This window comes from Colobus angolensis, unplaced genomic scaffold (assembly GCF_000951035.1).
Source record: "Colobus angolensis palliatus isolate OR3802 unplaced genomic scaffold, Cang.pa_1.0 Scaffold107, whole genome shotgun sequence".
NCBI classification, from domain to species: domain Eukaryota; kingdom Metazoa; phylum Chordata; class Mammalia; order Primates; family Cercopithecidae; genus Colobus; species Colobus angolensis.
The window spans coordinates 418688-436558 of NW_012111697.1; the positions used below are offsets into that span (position 1 = coordinate 418688).

The 17871-nt window shown below is 38.7% G+C and overlaps 1 protein-coding gene across 1 annotated transcript in view; it reads left to right on the plus strand.

The window, feature by feature from the left end:
- The window catches only part of DPY19L3 (dpy-19-like 3 (C. elegans)), a 79079-nt gene that overhangs the window by 51533 nt on the left and 9675 nt on the right, over nt 1-17871 (plus strand). Inside the window, exons 12-15 of the mRNA XM_011947299.1 lie at nt 4275-4397; nt 4779-4890; nt 5637-5693; nt 9631-9713. Coding sequence (XP_011802689.1) covers nt 4275-4397; nt 4779-4890; nt 5637-5693; nt 9631-9713 — 375 coding nt within the window. The remainder of the gene's footprint in view (nt 1-4274; nt 4398-4778; nt 4891-5636; nt 5694-9630; nt 9714-17871) is intronic.

Genomic DNA, 17871 nt, shown 5'->3' on the forward strand with positions numbered 1-17871 from the left:
CTCATAAGCCTCTGTTGTGTTTCCATCATTAGCATCCTGTGTTTTTCTGCCTTCCACCTGTAGCTGCTTTTTTGTATTCCTCTTGAAATGTAAGAGTTAATTAATTATTGCTCATTTGTTTTCTTGCATCTTGCTTCAGGGCTGATAATACTGGAGTGGACCATAATTATTAGTATCTACTGAAAGTTTTGAGTAATAACTGCCAGTTTTAAAAAACTTAGCATGTCTACTAATCTACTGAAAGAAAAAAATCAAGAGTATAAAGGCTTTTTAAAAACTTGTAAGAATATCTACCCATCAAGCTGCTGGGGGCGATTTGCGTTGACTGTTTGTGTTAAACTGAAAGAAAATTAAGTGTAAGAAGTTGAAGCTACTGTCATTTGTGAAAACTTAATGAAGCTCAGGAGGAAGCCCTTTTTCTGTAGCTACCTTGCCAATTAAGATGCTGGTGAACTGTGATTCACAGCCACGAGAGAGCTGTCATTAAAATGAGTCCAGAGCAGTTGAGAGGTTTTATGATTATTAAGAATGAAGCAACATTGAACCATGAAAATATTTCATTGACCATAAACTATTTTACTATCTTTCAGAAGTGTTCTTTTTTATACCTAACCCAAGATAAAATTTAGCCCTGTGAAAATAGATGGAAATTATTCTGGACAGTGTGATTTAATATTATTCCAGACATACCAAGTGTCGACAGGACTCTAGACTGCATACAAAGCAGGAAGTTCAGTGGGCCTGCAGTATCTTTGTGAAAATATCTGCCATGCCCTGTGTGAATCTATGAGCCATCTCTGGAGGCTGATTTGGTATATGATCATAGGTAAAAGATTTTAGAGCATCTTCATCTACCAGATAGGGATATTAGGATTTTATTAGAGGAAAAGCACTACATTAAAGTAATTAAAGAATCGTAGTACAGTCATGTGTCACTTAACAAGGGGGATATGTTCTGAGAAATGCATATTAGGTGATTTTATCATTGTGCGAATGTCATAGAGTGTACTTACACAAACATAGATAGTATGGCCTACTACACACCTAGGCTATATGTTATAACCTACTGCATCTAGGCTACAAACCTGGACAGCAAGTTACTATGTTAAATACTGTAGGCAATTGTAACACAATGGTAAGTATTTTGTGTAACTAAATGTATCTAAACATAGAACAGGTACAGTAAAAATACAAAGGCCAGGTATGGTGGCTCACGCCTATAATTCCAGTGCTTTGGGAGACTGAGAAGGATTGCTTAAGGCCAGGAGTTCTAGACCAGCCTGGGCAACATAGCAAGACCCCATCTCTACATAAAAAAAAAAAAAAAAAGAAGAAAGAAAAGAAAAATTAGCCAGGCATGATGTGTGCAAACTGTAGTGCTAACAAGTCAGGAGGCTGAGGCGGGAGGATCACTTCAGCCCAGGCATTTGAGGTTTCAGTGAACTATAATTGCACCATTGCACTCTAGCCTGGGTAATAGAGGGAGACCCTATCTCTATTAAAAAAAAATACTATATAAAAGATTAAAAATTACATACCTATATAGGGCAGCTATCATAAATGGAGCTTGCAGGACTGGAAGTTTCTCTGTGTGAGCCTGTGAGTGAATGTGAAGGCCTAGGATGTTACCATACACTATTGTAGACTTTATAAACACTGTGCACTTAGGCTACAGTAAATCTATTTAAGAAACAAAGTGACTGTGCTATGACATTATGATGGCTATGATGTCACTAGGCAATAGGAATTTTTCAGCTCCATTATCATCTTACGAGTCCACTGTGGTAAGTGTCATCTGTTGTTGGCCAAAATGTTGTTATGTGGCACGACTATGTCCAAATGTGAATTAACTTTTAAATAAGGGCCTTTTGTCAGTGCCAATTTTTTAAAGTATTGCTACCTTTTTAGTACTAGGAAGAATGATACTATGACTTGCTTTGTTTTGTTTTGTTTTTGAGATGCTTTCACTCTTGCCTGGGCTGGAGTGCAGTGGTGCAATCTCAGCTCACTGCAACCTCTGTCTTCTGGGTTCAGGCAATTCTCCCGCCTCAGCCTCCTAAGTAGCTGGAATTATAGGCACACACAACCACCTCTAGCTAATTTTTGCATTTTTAATAGAAACGGGGTTTCACCATGTTAGCCAGGCTGGTGTTGAACTCCTGACCTCAAGTGATCTGCCTGCCTCAGCCTCCTAAAGTGTTGGGGTGACAGGCATGAGCCACTGCACCCTGCCGGATACTGTAACTTTTATGCAGCACGTCTGCATTAGTGCGAGGGGTACATCTGAAAGTGTTCTGTGTTCATGGAATTAATCAGAGATTTCCAGTTTGACTGGGTTATTGGGGAGGTGCTGAGGACTTCTCTTAGGTATCTGAAGAGGATAAGAGCAGATACTCTCCTTGTCTGTTTTATTTTTATTTACTTTTCACACCTTGCCCTGTTTATGGATATTCTCCTTGTTTGGAGTATCCTTTCTGTACCAACAGAGAAACCAGTGTTTGGGTTGTAATATTTCCTTTAAGATTCCAGTGGTGAATTACCAATGGTGAGAACAGCCTTAGAATATCCTTTTAATTTTCCTGTGTATCTATGGATAGGGAAAAAAGGATTTCTGGGAAATAAAAAAGGTCAAGTCTTTAGTTACATAGAGAAGCATCACAGGTGCCCAGTTCTATTGGATATGTATGAAGTGATCAATAGACCTTCATGAAAGTTTCATCTTTAACTAGTAACCTTTACTGTTGTTTTCTTTTTCCCTCGACAACAAATTGTGCAACATCTAAACACTGATCAGTCTTAACATCACTGAAGTGGAGACAGCCAGGCAATGTGTGCTTCCCAGTGTAATGCAATGTGGAGTAGAGCTGTCCCGCTTTCTGTGGGAATGTTTCAAGTCCCTCAGTGGATGCCTGAAACTTTGGATAGTTTCAGACCCTCTCTATACTATGTTTTTTTCCCATACATACATCCCTGTGATAAAGTTTCATTTATAAATTAACCATGGTAAGGGATTAACAATAATCATAAAATACAACAATCAATAGCAACATGCCAGCATCACTTCTCTTGTACTTTGGGGTCTTAATTAAGTAAAATAAGGGCTGCCTGAACACAAACAATACAGGGGCATTTAAATGTATCTTTATTAGTAGTTTAGTAGCTGAATGTATCTGCTTCTCTGTCTCGGGTGGGTGGGTAGAGTATACAGCGTGGAAACACAGGAGCAAGGGATGATGATCTGTGTCTCAGGTGGGACAGACAAGGATAGAGAGATTTCATCATGTAATAACGTGTAATTCAGCACTATGAATAGTTTATTTCTGGAATTTTCCATTTAATATTTTCGGACAGCAGTTTCCTCAGTAACTAACCACTGAAAGTGAATCCACAGATGAGAGGGGACTACTGTGCATCATAACCCCGTGAAGTGTTCTTGCCAAAACACTGAACTTGTGTCTAATAAACCTCTAGATCTAATTACGAGTTTACAAGAAGCATGAAGTGTATAACCACCCCTGTGAGCCACACCTGGGAGACGGGAACAGCGTCAGGACGTATGTTCCGTGTTCTTCCCCAAACAAATGGCCTGCTTTTTAAAAAAAGGAGATACTTTTATAGATCAAAAGATATTTAAAGAGATGTGTTAGTGAAATGCAATGTGCAGTTCTTAGTTCCTGATTCAGAGAAACCTGAAAAAAGCAGTTGATGCAAACAGGAAAAATAGAACATGAACTGGGTAGTAGGTGATGTTAAGGAATTAATGTTACTTTTATTGGGTGTAATAATTTTAATGTAGCTGTTTGATAAAAGTCATCTTTTGGATATCAGGAGGTATTGGTAGGTTAAAAATGTGATTTTTGAGGGTTCATAAACTGAATTCCAAGTTAATGGATGTGTTTTTTGCTTTTATTTGTAAAAATTTGAAAAATACTCATAACTGGTGAAACATCTTTTAAAGCTCTCTTTCAGTTTCAGAGATTCCAAAAAAATTTGGGTTTTTTTTTTGCATTCTCTTTTTTTTAAAGAATTGAAGCAGTTTAAATTTTTACTTCAAAGCTGCTGTGAAATTTCAGTTTTTCTCATTATTAATGCATTTATATTACACTTTTAGCCTCATAAATTCAAAATTGATCAATGCAAATTCATTTCATGTTATGGAAATAATCAATTTCTGAATATATAAAGGCATACATTTCTTGTATCTTCTTCTTTTAAAAAGATCTAACTAAAATTACGTTTCCAGCTCAAATTTTGTATGTTGCTGTTTTACTCAGTGATTCTACAAATCAACAATCCGTGGGTAAAACGGAAAAAGGCACAGTTAACCTGAAACCAGAAACTGCCTACAACTTAATACATACCATTCTGTTTGGATTCTTGGCATTGAGTACAATGAGGTAATTTTCTTACCTGTTTGTTTACTTTTTAATTTGACCACTCTTGATGTTACTTAGCAATATAATGTGGAAAGTGACAGTCATCTTCATTAATAATCATGGTTCCCATAAAATCATCCTTATATACTATCTTCTCTCAGTATAAAATATTCATCATCAGTTTTTACAATTAATTACAAACGTGCCTCTACGTTTTACTCAAAACATAGTCCTCAAAAGGCAGTGGAGTTAAACAACTAACCCTTCGGCAAATGGCATCTGCATAGTTTTAAGTAAGATTCTGCCATCATAGACTGTAAAGCTGCCTTTATCGGTATCTCAGGATCCGGGTTTATATTACAACTAGTACTTCCTGACTTGCGCCTGTATCTGTTCTTGCAGAATGAAGTACCTCTGGACGTCACACATGTGCGTGTTCGCATCATTCGGCCTATGTAGCCCCGAAATATGGGAGTTACTTCTGAAGTCAGTCCATCTTTATAACCCAAAGAGGGTCAGTGTCATCCCTTTTTCCATCTCCTTTTGTGACTTGTAGTATTTCTTTCATACCACTTTTTTTTGTTTGTTTTTCAGTAGCAGTGACATAAAATGGATACTGAAATTGAAGCTAAAAATACATAATTGATATATTAAGATTTTATAGGGAATTATTTTAAAATAATTTTATTTTTAAAAACTACTTCTTTTTTCTCAGACTATAAGTTAGATATATTCATTATACAGAATTTGGAAATACAAAAAAAGCACAAAAGGGGAATTAAAATTACCAATACTCCCCTTGTCCGGAATTATAACTTATTATTATAATGTATTTTCATGAAGATAATTATTAATACATGTATGACCATTTTTCAGTAGCCTATAAATGCAGTTTTGAATTGTTCTACTCCATAAATTCACTAGGTGGCAATATGGTAGAAGCTGCAGATATCTTACAAATGATTAGAATCCTCATATCGACTCAGTTATTCTGCATATTGGAGACTTGCGCTCCATTAAATTATATTTCTGGTATTTTTTTAAGTCATATATTTACAAAGCAAAACTGTAAGTCAAAAGTGTTTTAAAAAGCTGGGCACAGTGGCTCACTCCTATAATCCTAGCTGCTCAGGAGGCTGAAACAGGAAGATCACTTGAGCCCAAGAATTCCAGGCCAGGCTAGGCAACATAGCACAATCTTGTCTCAAAAAAGAAAAGGTTCAAAATACTTGTAATCTAAATAATGTCTTTCTTATATAGATATGTATAATGCGATATTCAGTACCGATATTAATACTGCTGTATCTATGCTATAAGGTAAGACTGATTTTCCTCATTCTTGTCATTCATTTATTTAGCAAAATAATTGCTTTGATTCAGTATATTTTTTGTATTATTTGGCAAACAGAGTGGTTTGTGGAGGTTATAAATACCACTTTAGCTTCTTACTGCAGGTGACATTGATTGGAAAACGGATCTTTTTCCCAAATAGTTGTAACAAGTGAAAACATGATAGCAAAAACTACTATAGCATTTAATAATTCTAATTAATTTTGGTTTAGACTATTAATATTCAGCTGATGCAAATTCTGAAAATAAAGTGTTTTCAGGCTATTTTGAAATGAAAGTAGAAAAATTATTTTCCCATTACCTGATTTATATAGACTAAGAGATTTTTAAATGTATCTTACTTTAAGCTCCATATTTTGTTAGATGCTTATCTTCATAAGAGAATTAGACACATAAATAAATAGTGTCTAAGGCTAGGCTTTTTTAAATCTGTTCTTCAGTATCAATAGGAAGTATTTGAATTTTTCATATTCTCATTTAACTAGTTTCTGAAACAGCATGAACTGCCCTTTAATTCAGATATTATCAGAGACAGTGATCATTGGTCAGGTTGACTGTGGCTTTTTGTCACATCTTTGACACTGACAGTCTTGAATCATCATCAGGGCAGATAGCACAGACTATTTTATCCAATTGAGCTTCTGACCTCTCTTTTTAAAAAACTTAACATACTAAGTTTTAGATTTTTTTCCCTTTAAGTTTTCCTTTGAGTTGGAATGATGGGTTTCAGACTCTACCGTGTAGAGTTGTTCCCTGATTCAGGAGGGTGGCTAAAAGCAGGGTTGGTGGGGCCTTCCACAGAGAGGATCAGCTAGAGCAGCACAGCTTTGGGGTTTATTTGCTTATATTTTCATGTAGGATTTTGTGAACCAAAGGTTTCAGGCTAAAGAAAATACTGCTAAATACTGTGTTGTAAATATTTCAAAAAATGTGTTCTGTCATGAGCCTATCAAACATTTACCATTAGCAAAACCCTGTGCTAACTCCTAGATATTAAAAAACACACAAATAGATTTATGCCTCCCCACCTCTGGGAATTTTATTGCTGTAATGTAAATAACTGAAACTCATTAAAAACATCTAGACACCAACAATTAAGGATTAAACGGTATATGTTACTGAGGAGTCCAGTCAGTTTACCTTTCTTTACACAATGGTGCTGAGGATTAAAGCACACTCCTCACAGAAAAGATAAAGCCCATGAATGTTTTTCTCACCACTGAAGCTGTACCAGACAATAACCATCTTTCACACTGCCTGTGTGCATGTAGGTTCAGTTCTTTATGTCTCAGCTATCTATTGAAATTTTAGATTTTTTTTTTTTTTTTTTTTTTTTTGCTGTTTGAGGACTGAGGTTGTTTTTTTTTAATAAAATTGAAGAAGGACATTGTATAAGAAGTAAACTGTCCTAGGGAGCACTGACTCTTGAAGCGTGGTCCCCAGATAAACAGCATCAGCATCTCTTGGGATCCTGTAAACATGCATGTGTTTGGGTCCCACTCCAGACCTACCGAGTCAGAAGCGTGGGAGTCCAGTACAGAAATATGCACTTAACCAGCCCCCCAAGTTTAAGAACCCCCTGCTGTAGCGTTTACAGGGTTTCTCAGCAGTGGCACATTGACACTTGGGCCAGAGAATTCTTTGCCGCCTGGGGCAGGGGCGGTCCTTTGTGCTGTAGGCTGCTCTGCAGCACCTTCACCCTCTGCCCACTCATTGAAGCACCTCTCCCCTGGCTGCAACAACCAAAAATGTCACCAGACATTGGCAAACACCCTGGGACTAGGGCTGGGGGCACAATCTCTCCCCTCACTCCTCTTGAAAACCACTGCTATAGAAGAACCAGGATGGCTAAAGAAGCCATCATCTCCAGGAAATCCTTGCAGGTTTTCCCTGAATGAGGGAGTTAGTACCCTAAGGAATCCTCCAGAAGACTGTTGGCCTAGCCTCTTGATACAGGACTTCAGGAGAAATCCTAATGCATTCAGCTTTCACTGTGTAAAATAGTTCAGATATTTCATCTCCACAAAACGTATATAAAATCACAGAGAAAATAAAGATGTTACAGGTATGAGGGGTTACCCTGAAACTGAATCTGTTTTCCAACTATTCCAACTCTTACAGACTTACCTGTAAGTAACGTGAATTCATGTTTCAAAGCCTGATTTCAGTTTTACATTGCAATTGTTATTAGGGTTTCAAAATTTCTTGTTTATACTACCAATTTTACTATATCTCTCTTTAGGATAAGCCTATTAAAAGGAAAAAAGCATGTACTAGCCTCCACTCTGAAGTCAAGACTTTAGTAAAATTAGTACGTTGGTCTTGATTAACTTATTTGGATTGCTGAAATCCCTACTGTTGATTGGTAAAAACAGCAGTTAGTTAATTCAGCACTTTCATATGGTTAAAGGAGTTTGCCACAAAATTCTCACTAGCTTTTAACGTTTTCAGAATTAGTAACTTTCAAACTAGAAAAATACCTAATATTCATTGAGTTCACAGATTTCAAATATGTTTATGCTGTAAGAATTAGAGCATTTCATTAAAAAGTTGGTATTCTATTGGTTATCAAATTAATAAGGAAAAATAGATCATTGAAATGTTACAAAGGTATCATTTAATCAGTAATTTTTACTACATCTCTTCCAAAAACTAGAACCAGAAGTCCTGACACCTGATTTCCCATCACTAGCAATTTTCCTGATTCACCCACCCAGGAGACAAGATTTGAATGAGCAGTAAAAATGGCCAAAGATGAGATGACCAAAAAAAAAGTGATAGGTCTCAAACACAGCCAGAGATCAATCAGGTGCTGCTTTAATTCTACTAGTGGTTCTTAAATAAAAGTATTCTATTTTCTATGTCAGTGGAGCATACATACGTTGTCACTGGTGTTCTGTGCTAATATGTGAAATGAATTCTGCCTTTAACCTTAGGATGTATATAGATATGATCAAGTCTTTTTAGTCAACTGTCATTTGATAAAAACAATTAAGATTTAGTTAATTGTTGAATTAAATGGACTTAAGGTATTAGATAAGTGGGTTATTCAGAGAGTAGTTTTTATATTTTATTTACAAAATCTTAAGTAACTCAAGTTGACCAGGAGGCACCAAGTGGTATAAATACAACCAGATGTACCAGATTTTCCTGGAGAGCCCTACATTTAAAGATTCTTCTCTCTCATTGTACCAGCAATTATATTAATATATGTCAAACCATTTGACCAGATTTCTAGTACAAAAATACAGTCATGCTATTATGAAATGAAAAGGGGGCTGGATTTGGAGCCAGGGTCCAGGTTACTGCCACTTGTGAGTTGGTCAAGTCAGATACCTCTCTGAGCCACAGTTTCCACACTTCTAAATGAAAAATAAATCCCAGTGGGTGATGCTGCCTGTTGCGTCATCCATGTCATGGGTTATTGTGAGGATAAAACAATGCCGTATTCTAAAACATTTTTGCAGCCATAAAACGGCTCTGTCTTCTACAGGATACATTCTACTTTTAGGGGTGAATTGCGTGGTATTAGTTAATTACATATTCCTAATGGACTCTGAGCTTTCTCATGGTTGGCATTTTTGTCATGTCAAGGTAATGTTTTGTCAGGTATTAACATCACATACAATAGCATTTTTATTGGAACAAGCTAAAAGGACCATTTTTTAAAGTTGGTGATACCTCTCATCCTGATTAGCTTCAGCTGAAGATAATTTCAGACACTTCCCAGACGCCAGTTCCCTTGTATTAGGAGGGTTGCTGCAGAGGTGAAATAGTTGTATGTTCCAGTTGCCATGTTTATTTAGTTCACACATTATATGCAGTTTATCTTTTTTTCATTTAATCTTAGTGATAGTTGTGGGTATAGGGGTGGATTTTGTTTTTGTTTTGTTTTTAATTTCAGTTCTGGCCAGGAATGATGGATGAACTCTCCGAGTTGAGAGAATTCTATGATCCAGATACAGTGGAGCTGATGAACTGGATTAAGTAAGAGGATTTTTTTTAACTTCTAAAATTGTAAGTGCCTTTTAAGAGTCACTATAGACCACATTTGGTTTTGGGGGGTTTTTGTTTGTTTCTGAATCTAATTATGAAGAAACATTCGTCCTTACTAAATTTTTCTTTAAAACTCCATATTTGAAAATAACGTCTTTCTATTCAAGAAATATTCTCTCCAACTGTATCTCATGAAGGAAGGGAAAATACTCATTTGGAGAGGAAAACAATTTCAATAAAGACATTTCAAACCACTGACAGAAATGGCAATAAAAGTTTATTTATAGTATCTGTTGAAACTTAAAACTTTATGTCTCTGCCAATTTTATCTTTATTATTTTCATTTTAATACCATTCTGATTTTCTACTAATGGTGACACTTGAAAGTATTCTTTCTGGCCAGGCACAATGGCTCACGCCTGTAATACCAGCACTTTGAGGGGCTGAGGTGGGCTTATCACTTGAGGTCAGTAGTTCAAGACTAGCCTGGCCAACATGATGAAACCCCGTCTGTCTCTACCAAAAATACAAAAATTAGCCAGGCAGGTGCCTATAGTCCTAGCTACTCAGGAGGCTGAGGCAGGAAAATCACTTGAACTCGGGAGGTGGAGGTTGCAGTGAGCCGAGATCGCGCTACCACACTTCATCCTGGGCGACAGAGCAAGACACTCTCAAAAAAAAAAAAAAAGGAAAGGAAATATTCTTCCCTCGTTAATTATTTTTAAATTATACTGTAAACTCCAGTTAAGTAGAGGCTCATGCCAGCTCAGTGCAGATTTTATGTTAACTCATCATATTGCCAAAGCTTAGGACCAGAGAAAGTTTTAGATACAAAACCTGGGACCTTCTGTCTTGAATATAATGCTTTAGTGTCCTGTTGGCTCTTATTTCTTCCGGCACTTTGTTGTCTTGCCTCAGCATTCAACATCTGAATGAAATTTTTGTATTTCAAAGCTTTATTAACAAAACCTGCCTCACACCAGCAAAAATAAACTCTTCTACCTAGAGCACCATTCCTATGCCCTGGAACACTGTATTTCCCTACTTTTAACCAGAAAGCAGCAGTGCAATTATTCACACGTAAATAGAGGCTGCGCATCACATGTGGTGCCTTCCGAAAACATTGTCTGGATTGTCTGCATCACTTGGGATGTTAGCGACTATTTCAGCACCTGCCCATGGCTAAGGCTTACTCACCAGTACACATCAGCCCTGAGTGTCTGCAGAGATGCTTGATAGCTGAGGCCTTCTAGGGCAACGCATGGATCTCATAGAGATTTATGTCTAAAACATACACATGGCTTTGGTCCTAATATCAAGCTGGGTGTGACTAGATTCAGTCAATATAATTTTTCACATATTTCTAGTGCTGAGAGCAGTAAGCCGTGCTTTGTCTTTATTTATTTAATTTTAAATCATGCCAGACAATTACAGAGTAAATAATTCCTTCAGTATTTATTATGTACAGGAAAAGAGAGTTATTCATGTAAAGGAAAGCTAATTTAACTATAGTCAGCTGGAAATTTATGACGTACATCTGAAGTTGAGGCTGATATTTTCTATTTTCAGGACTATACTGTTGAAATAATGCTGGAGGACCCCTGCTTTCTGGTAGCATCCTGAAGGTAGTGGGTCTTCCGGACTTCCTTAGATTAGCACCATAAACACCCCAGTCTTTCAGGAATTAATTATAAAGTCATTAAAAATGTATTCTAGCAGAGCCCCAGGTTATCTTTGGCAGTCTCAGACTAGATATATTTGTAGTGCCTTTATTTTTATATTTTTCCCCACAGAAAATTAAAGTAACATTTCTGACCGTGAAAAATTGTGGATGAGAGATGATTCCAGTTGTAAAGAAGAGAATACAAGTGTCCTACTTCCCTTGTTTGGGAGGTGATGTTCACTCTTCAGACCCTCCTTTTGCTAACAGCTCCTCTCCCTGTAGTGCCTTTGTAGTAGAGACACTCTTTTGGCTTTTTTTTTTTTTTCTCAGCAACTGAAGGATTTGCATTGTTCCAAAAAATTTGTTCTATTGTGATCTAGTCTCGGCTTTTTCCCCTAAAATTCTTCAAATCTAAATAATATTTTTGTAAAACCAGCTGCTTGGCATGTTTGCAAAGTAAGCGTAAGTGGTGATGAATGTATGCCACAATAGGGTCTATGTAGACATCAGATATGTTTGTTTAAATCAACAGTCAAATCCACACTGGCTTGTAAGGCATGGATTCGAAACACAAGTGACTGCCTTAATATTCTTTTAACCTGCCCTGATTTCTTCTGTTTTTGAGACATAAAATATGACCTTCAAGTTTCACCTCACTGCTTTGATTAGTCACACGGTATCCATGTTATTAGCAAGTATGAATTGTTCTGGAGGAAAGGCTGCAGCCTAATGGCTCTTTCAGATGCATGGGCTGCGTCTGAAAGAGTCCCAAGATGCCTGACAGAGAACCAGCACTGTCCCTGAGGGCTGCCTCTGTCCTCCGCTGCCTGTCTTCCTGTCTGCCCTGTTCCCAGACAGTCAAAGCAGACACACTCAAATGTCTGTCTTCTGCCCATGCAGTCATCACGGCATCTGTCGGACAGGGGCACAACCTCCATTATGGGAGGGATGGCTGTCCTTGGGATGAATCACAACTAGAGAACTAGTGGCCTGCAGAAACCCTAGGGACACCTCCAGTGTTTTGGCACACAGCACCCCTTATGTGAAGTGTTGAAAAGAAGCTTATCCGTCCTCTTCATCACTCACGTACCTGGAAGTGTCCCGCCCCGTGTCCTTGCTGCTGGGGAAAGCCACACCCCACACAAGGTGTCACTATTGTGCTCCTGGACACAGGGCTTCAGCTCAGAGATTCAGGCTTTCCAAGTATTCTCGGAGGGCTTCTCTGCTTTGAGGGTAAATTGAAAGATGTGGTTGCCTCAGTGGGAGTTGGTTCTTTCTTTTTCAGAGGCTGAAGAGATATCCTCAAGGGAAAACAAAGGGTGTTACTCGAGGGGAACACTTAAAATGAGAAGGGTCATACCCAAGGGATTGGATTCCTGTGAAGACTCTTAAAGCCTTAACTAATTTATAAAGTTATTCCACATCTGAAGTTGTGCACTGTGTTCAGCAGATGTTCATTGAGCACCAGCTGTGTATGGGCACCGCGTGAAGTGTGTGGATGCAGGTGGCACTCCACTGCAGCTGCCTCTCACTGGAGTAACTGCTGGGCTTTGCCTCAGCACAGTTGCCCTCATTCTTCTCTCCCGGATTCTCACTCTCTACTCCATTTTAAGATCTTCAGTGGCTTAGCAAGTTCAGTGGGAAAGTTTTTTTTTAGAATTCTAATTTTAATAATAGAAAATGTTTTATGCTTTCCTATCTTTAGCTCCTAAAAGGAGTAGAGATTGAAGTTTCAGAATGAAACCAAGAGTGTTTAGGGATTAAGTTGCTCTTTATTACAAGGATGTTGTGACATTTGACATGTTGTTAAAGTCAGGCCCCAGGCTGCGGAAGCCCCAGCTGCCTTCCCTAAGAGCTGGGAGGCATGTCCAGCCTTCCACACCCCAGCTTTTGTGCATTCACCTGTCTATTGCTCTCCACACTACACCGATGCATTGCATGCCTTGTTTTCAAGCAGATTTAAATGCATATATTCATATTTACCCTTCTCTCCTGATAAGGTTTCCTGGATACAAAATTAAAAACTTGGAATTTTTTTTTTTCCTTCTGGTATCTCTTTCAGCAAAAGTCAGGCGGTAGTTTTAAAGGTTCTGTGTGATTAGAAAGCACGTTTACCTCAGCAAGGCCGAATGCAACCACAATCTGTGGTTTCCACCTTGTTTCTCTGTGTCCTTGAATGTTTCATTTTTCGTTCCTGAAAATTTTCTTCTGACATTTTGCAAATAAGATAGACAGATCTATAGATTTGCATATTTTGAGGGATGACATTTTAGCTACTTCACTTTAGGAGATTTTCACTGGAAATAGTCTCTTTCCAGTAATGAAAACCTGCGTGTGCAGTATTTTCTCGATGGGTCTGAAAAAATGGACCAACTTTCTTTCACATTTAAGCAAAGCAGAAAGTGAGTGTATATTTTAAATATGATGTAGGCTGAGTTCAGACCTTAAATGCCTATAAGCCTCTTTTCTATTTAATGAATCATTTTGTAGTATTTGCATAATTCTATAAATTTTTGAAGTGTAGATAAAGCAAATGTTCACACATTGTATTATAATGCTCAGTTTCCCCATTAGTTCAACAGCAATTAACTTGTTGAAGCTTAGAGCTTCAAAAATAAATGAGATTATTTGTTCAAAATGCCATCAGGTCTTCCTGCAATGACATTTAAATTATATAATGTAAATCCATTTGACCTGTGAGTCCCTGTCATTATTTAGTGACATTTCTTACAGAACAAATTGTGTGCAGGTTGGGCAGCCTGCTATGGAGCTTGGCAGAGAGCTATAAAAACAAATTATCCTTTCATTTTATACATCATTTGTTCAAACATTTGTAAAAATTGCTTTGTTTTTCTGTAATAGAGAAATGTCATTCAATGGTTAAAAGCACATTAGCTATTTTAGATACAGACCACAGACTGTATCAGGCAAGAGTGTGTGTGAAGGAAGAGCACCCAGCATTATGTCCATCACTGCGTGCTTTCAGCTAAGGACAACGAATCCCTTCTCCTTTTGCCTGCTAAATTTACCACAAAATAGAAAGGACAGTGAATATAAGTATCTTTTTAAGTTTAGAAATGTGTGATTGTTTGTTTCTCATTTTGTTCCACTTTGCTTGTAGCTTTTCCTTTGGCATTTGCCTTACGGGTAGAGTGAAGTATTGGAAGTAGCAGTGATATTTCCCAGGTTTACCACGGAGCTGGCATATCAGACAAGGCCACATGGCACAGAGGAAAGAATCATCATCCCTACTGTCCTCAGAAGTCAGTCATTTTCAAATAAGTGTTATTTTTTGTTTTGTTTTATTTTATTTCATTTTATTTTATTTTATTTTTTAGATGTAATCTCTGTCGCCCAGGCTGTAGTGCAGTGGCGTGATCTTAGCTCACTGCAACCTTCACCTTGCAGGGTCAAGCGATTCTCCTGCCTCAGCCTCCCAGGCAGCTGGGACTACAGGCAGGTGCCACCACACCTGGCTAATTTGTGTATTTTTGGTAGAGATGGGGTTTCACTGTGTTGGCCAGGCTGGTCTCAAGCTCCTGACCTCAAGCAGCTTATCTACCCATCTCAGCCTCCCAAAGTGTTAGGATTACAGGCGTGAGCTGCTACACCCAGTTAGAAGTATTATTTTTAATTCATCTTATAGGCATGAGGATATGTATATTTTACTGCTTTAAAATAAAGCCACGTCCTCAGTGAAAGAGTATGTTAACAATCCAGAGGATTGTGGCACTAACACATTAAACAGAGATACTTCTTTTAAACTTTCTGACTTTTGCTAATAAGGCCAGACATTAAGACAGTCACAAGTTAATGAGCTTTGTTCCACTTTTTATCTCATTCCCCTGAGCAGCCATGTGTCACTTGCTCTGCTGGTGATGGCCCTGCTGTTGCCTTGGGGCTGTACCTGCTAGGGGCCGGGGGTGGGAGCCACTCAAGAGCTCTTAGAGCCTGCGCAGGAGAGAGCATCTTCAGTGACTGCTGTTTCATTTCCAGCTTAGCTGAAGGCCTGCAGTAAGCATTAGTAAATATGTGATAGACTAGGCTCACTACAGCACTGGGTTATTTTGAAGTGTCTGTCTGTAATGGGACCTGTTAAGTAAGCTTTTTTCATTTTTTGAGATGGAGTTTCGCTCTGTTGCCCAGGCTGGAGTGCAGTGGCATGATCTTGGTTCACTGCAACTTCTGCCTCCCAGGTTCAAGTGATTCTCCCTCCTCAGCCTCCTGAGTAGCTGGCATTACAGGCACCCACCACCACGCCTGGCTAAGTTTTGTATTTTTAGTAGAGACAGATTTCACCATATTGGCCAGGCTGGTCTCAGACTACTGACCTCGAGTGATCTCCCCATCTTGGCCTCCCAAAGTGCTGGGATTACAGATATGAGCCACCACACCTGGCCTAAGTAAGCTTCTTGAAGGCAGGTTGTCATACCGTATTTGCCAGCCCAGCACATAGTAGACCCTCGGCAGTATTTTTTGAAAAAAGAAAGAACTTTATAACTCCCTAGAGGGCAGTTTAGGACTTTGGGCACTTAAGCCTTTGTGAACTCTAATTCATCCAAGGGCTGTGATTATAGTCCAGGAGGCAGGCTGAAACCTTGGTCGTTAGCTGTGGCTGGATAACAAGGCCTGTCATCTTATCTCTGCTGTAATTATGAAATGCATGCTACACATAGCTTTGTGCATCTTCTTGGTGCTGAAGCTACACAGAGATTCCTATTATACATTCAAAACGGTGATGGGGAGACAGTCTTGTGATTGGAATGGATGTTGTAAGCTCAGCTGCCAGGTTTGTCTTTTGTGTAGAAGGCCAGCTTGGCACTGTTCAGGCAGTGAGACTACAAACCAGGATCACTCACCCCTGATAGCTCTCGCCTCCACCTCCTGCTCTGCCAGGCGTGGAAACCAGACTCATGTTCTTTCTGCATCTTAAATCTGTCTAGTTCAGAGGACCAGAGACAGCCACTTTTTGGCACGGATGTGTCAAGTTATCGTATCATTGATTGCTGTGGAATGGCTCATGCCAGTTGAGAGTATTCAAAGGAAAGAAACCTGGCTTGGAAAAATGGTGGCACTTTGAAAAATTAGTATTTGTTCGTACTTGTTTCCTTTAGCATTATACTCTAGGTGAGGGTAGCACAGTACACAAAGCCCAGAGTGTTTAGTAAGTGTCAGTTGAATTAAACTGAATTTCATTAAAACCTTTCACTAAGGAATTCTGTGCACCTTCATTGCATTTTCATTGAAACCCTCTTATTCCTCTGACCACGTGGGACAAAATGTGAGACAGTCCCTGTAATTTGTTGGTACGGAGGACAGAGCTAACATCTATTTGTTCTTGTGTTCCTGGGTCTGTCAGAATGACAAGCTCTCAAGTGCAGCCAAGCTCATATGAAACTTTTTTCCTGCTGGAATCCGCATTCTAGACTCTGGCATGGGAGAGGGGATGCATATTATGTGTCATTATGTATGCTTATTGTCATTCCAGCCACTTTTTTTCCTCACTAAGAACACTTATTGGAATGCAAGTGAATGAGAGTGTCATTGTTAGAAAGAAAATCTTGAATTTTTCAAAAGTAAACTATTTGTAAATGTCACAACTTGAATTGTAGGATGTCTTGCTTGTAGACATCCAAGGCCTCTGTTGGATGGCGTTCACGCTGGAGTCTTAGCACTGAGTTGGAATAAATAAAACATCCTGGTGGGATGTATGAATGTGATGAGGCTTCTCTTAGAAACCGCAGCACCAGAGCTAGTTGCGTGCCCTGCTCCAAAACCATGGAGAACAGCCTGCCGTGGCTTTTTCTGCAAAGGATGTTGAATTTTAATGATTTTAAATAAACTCCTCACAACCATCTTCCTCATTTTAGTTCAGTCCAGCAGGCACAGACTCCTCTCAACACAAGAAGGATAAACGCATCCCGCAGTGTCCTCAGTGGGCCTCTGTGAGAAATTCTGCATTCAGGAGAATCCCTGGAAGAGGGCTCCTAGGGCCTCCTGAGAAATTAACTCCTTGACCGCTTGCAAGTGACTCTCAAGTTTCAGGAAAAAAAAAAAAAGAAAGGAATTAAATCAGCTACTATGATTCCTTTTTTCCAGGGAAGAAAAAGGAAAAATGCTTTCCCTGTATTCTGGGAGTCTTTTCTTGGTCCTTAGCCCCTGCCCCTCACACCCATGGGAGGCGGAGAATCGTAGTGTGGTGGGAACTAGAAAGCGAGTTTGTGCCGTAATACTAGGGTGCCCTGTGTTCCTTAAACTGCATATAGTTTCTCATAATCAGGACTAAAGAAAAGTTATGTGTAAAATATTTGCATTTTCACATCAGAAGTATTGTGTATCCCCCATATTGAGTAATAAAATATTGGCTATTTCAGAATCTTGTTTCCATGGTTTTTTTTTATTTGTTTTTTTTTTTTTTTTGAGACGGAGTCTCGCTCTGTCGCCCAGGCTGGAGTGCAGTGGCGTGATCTTAGCTCACTGCAACCT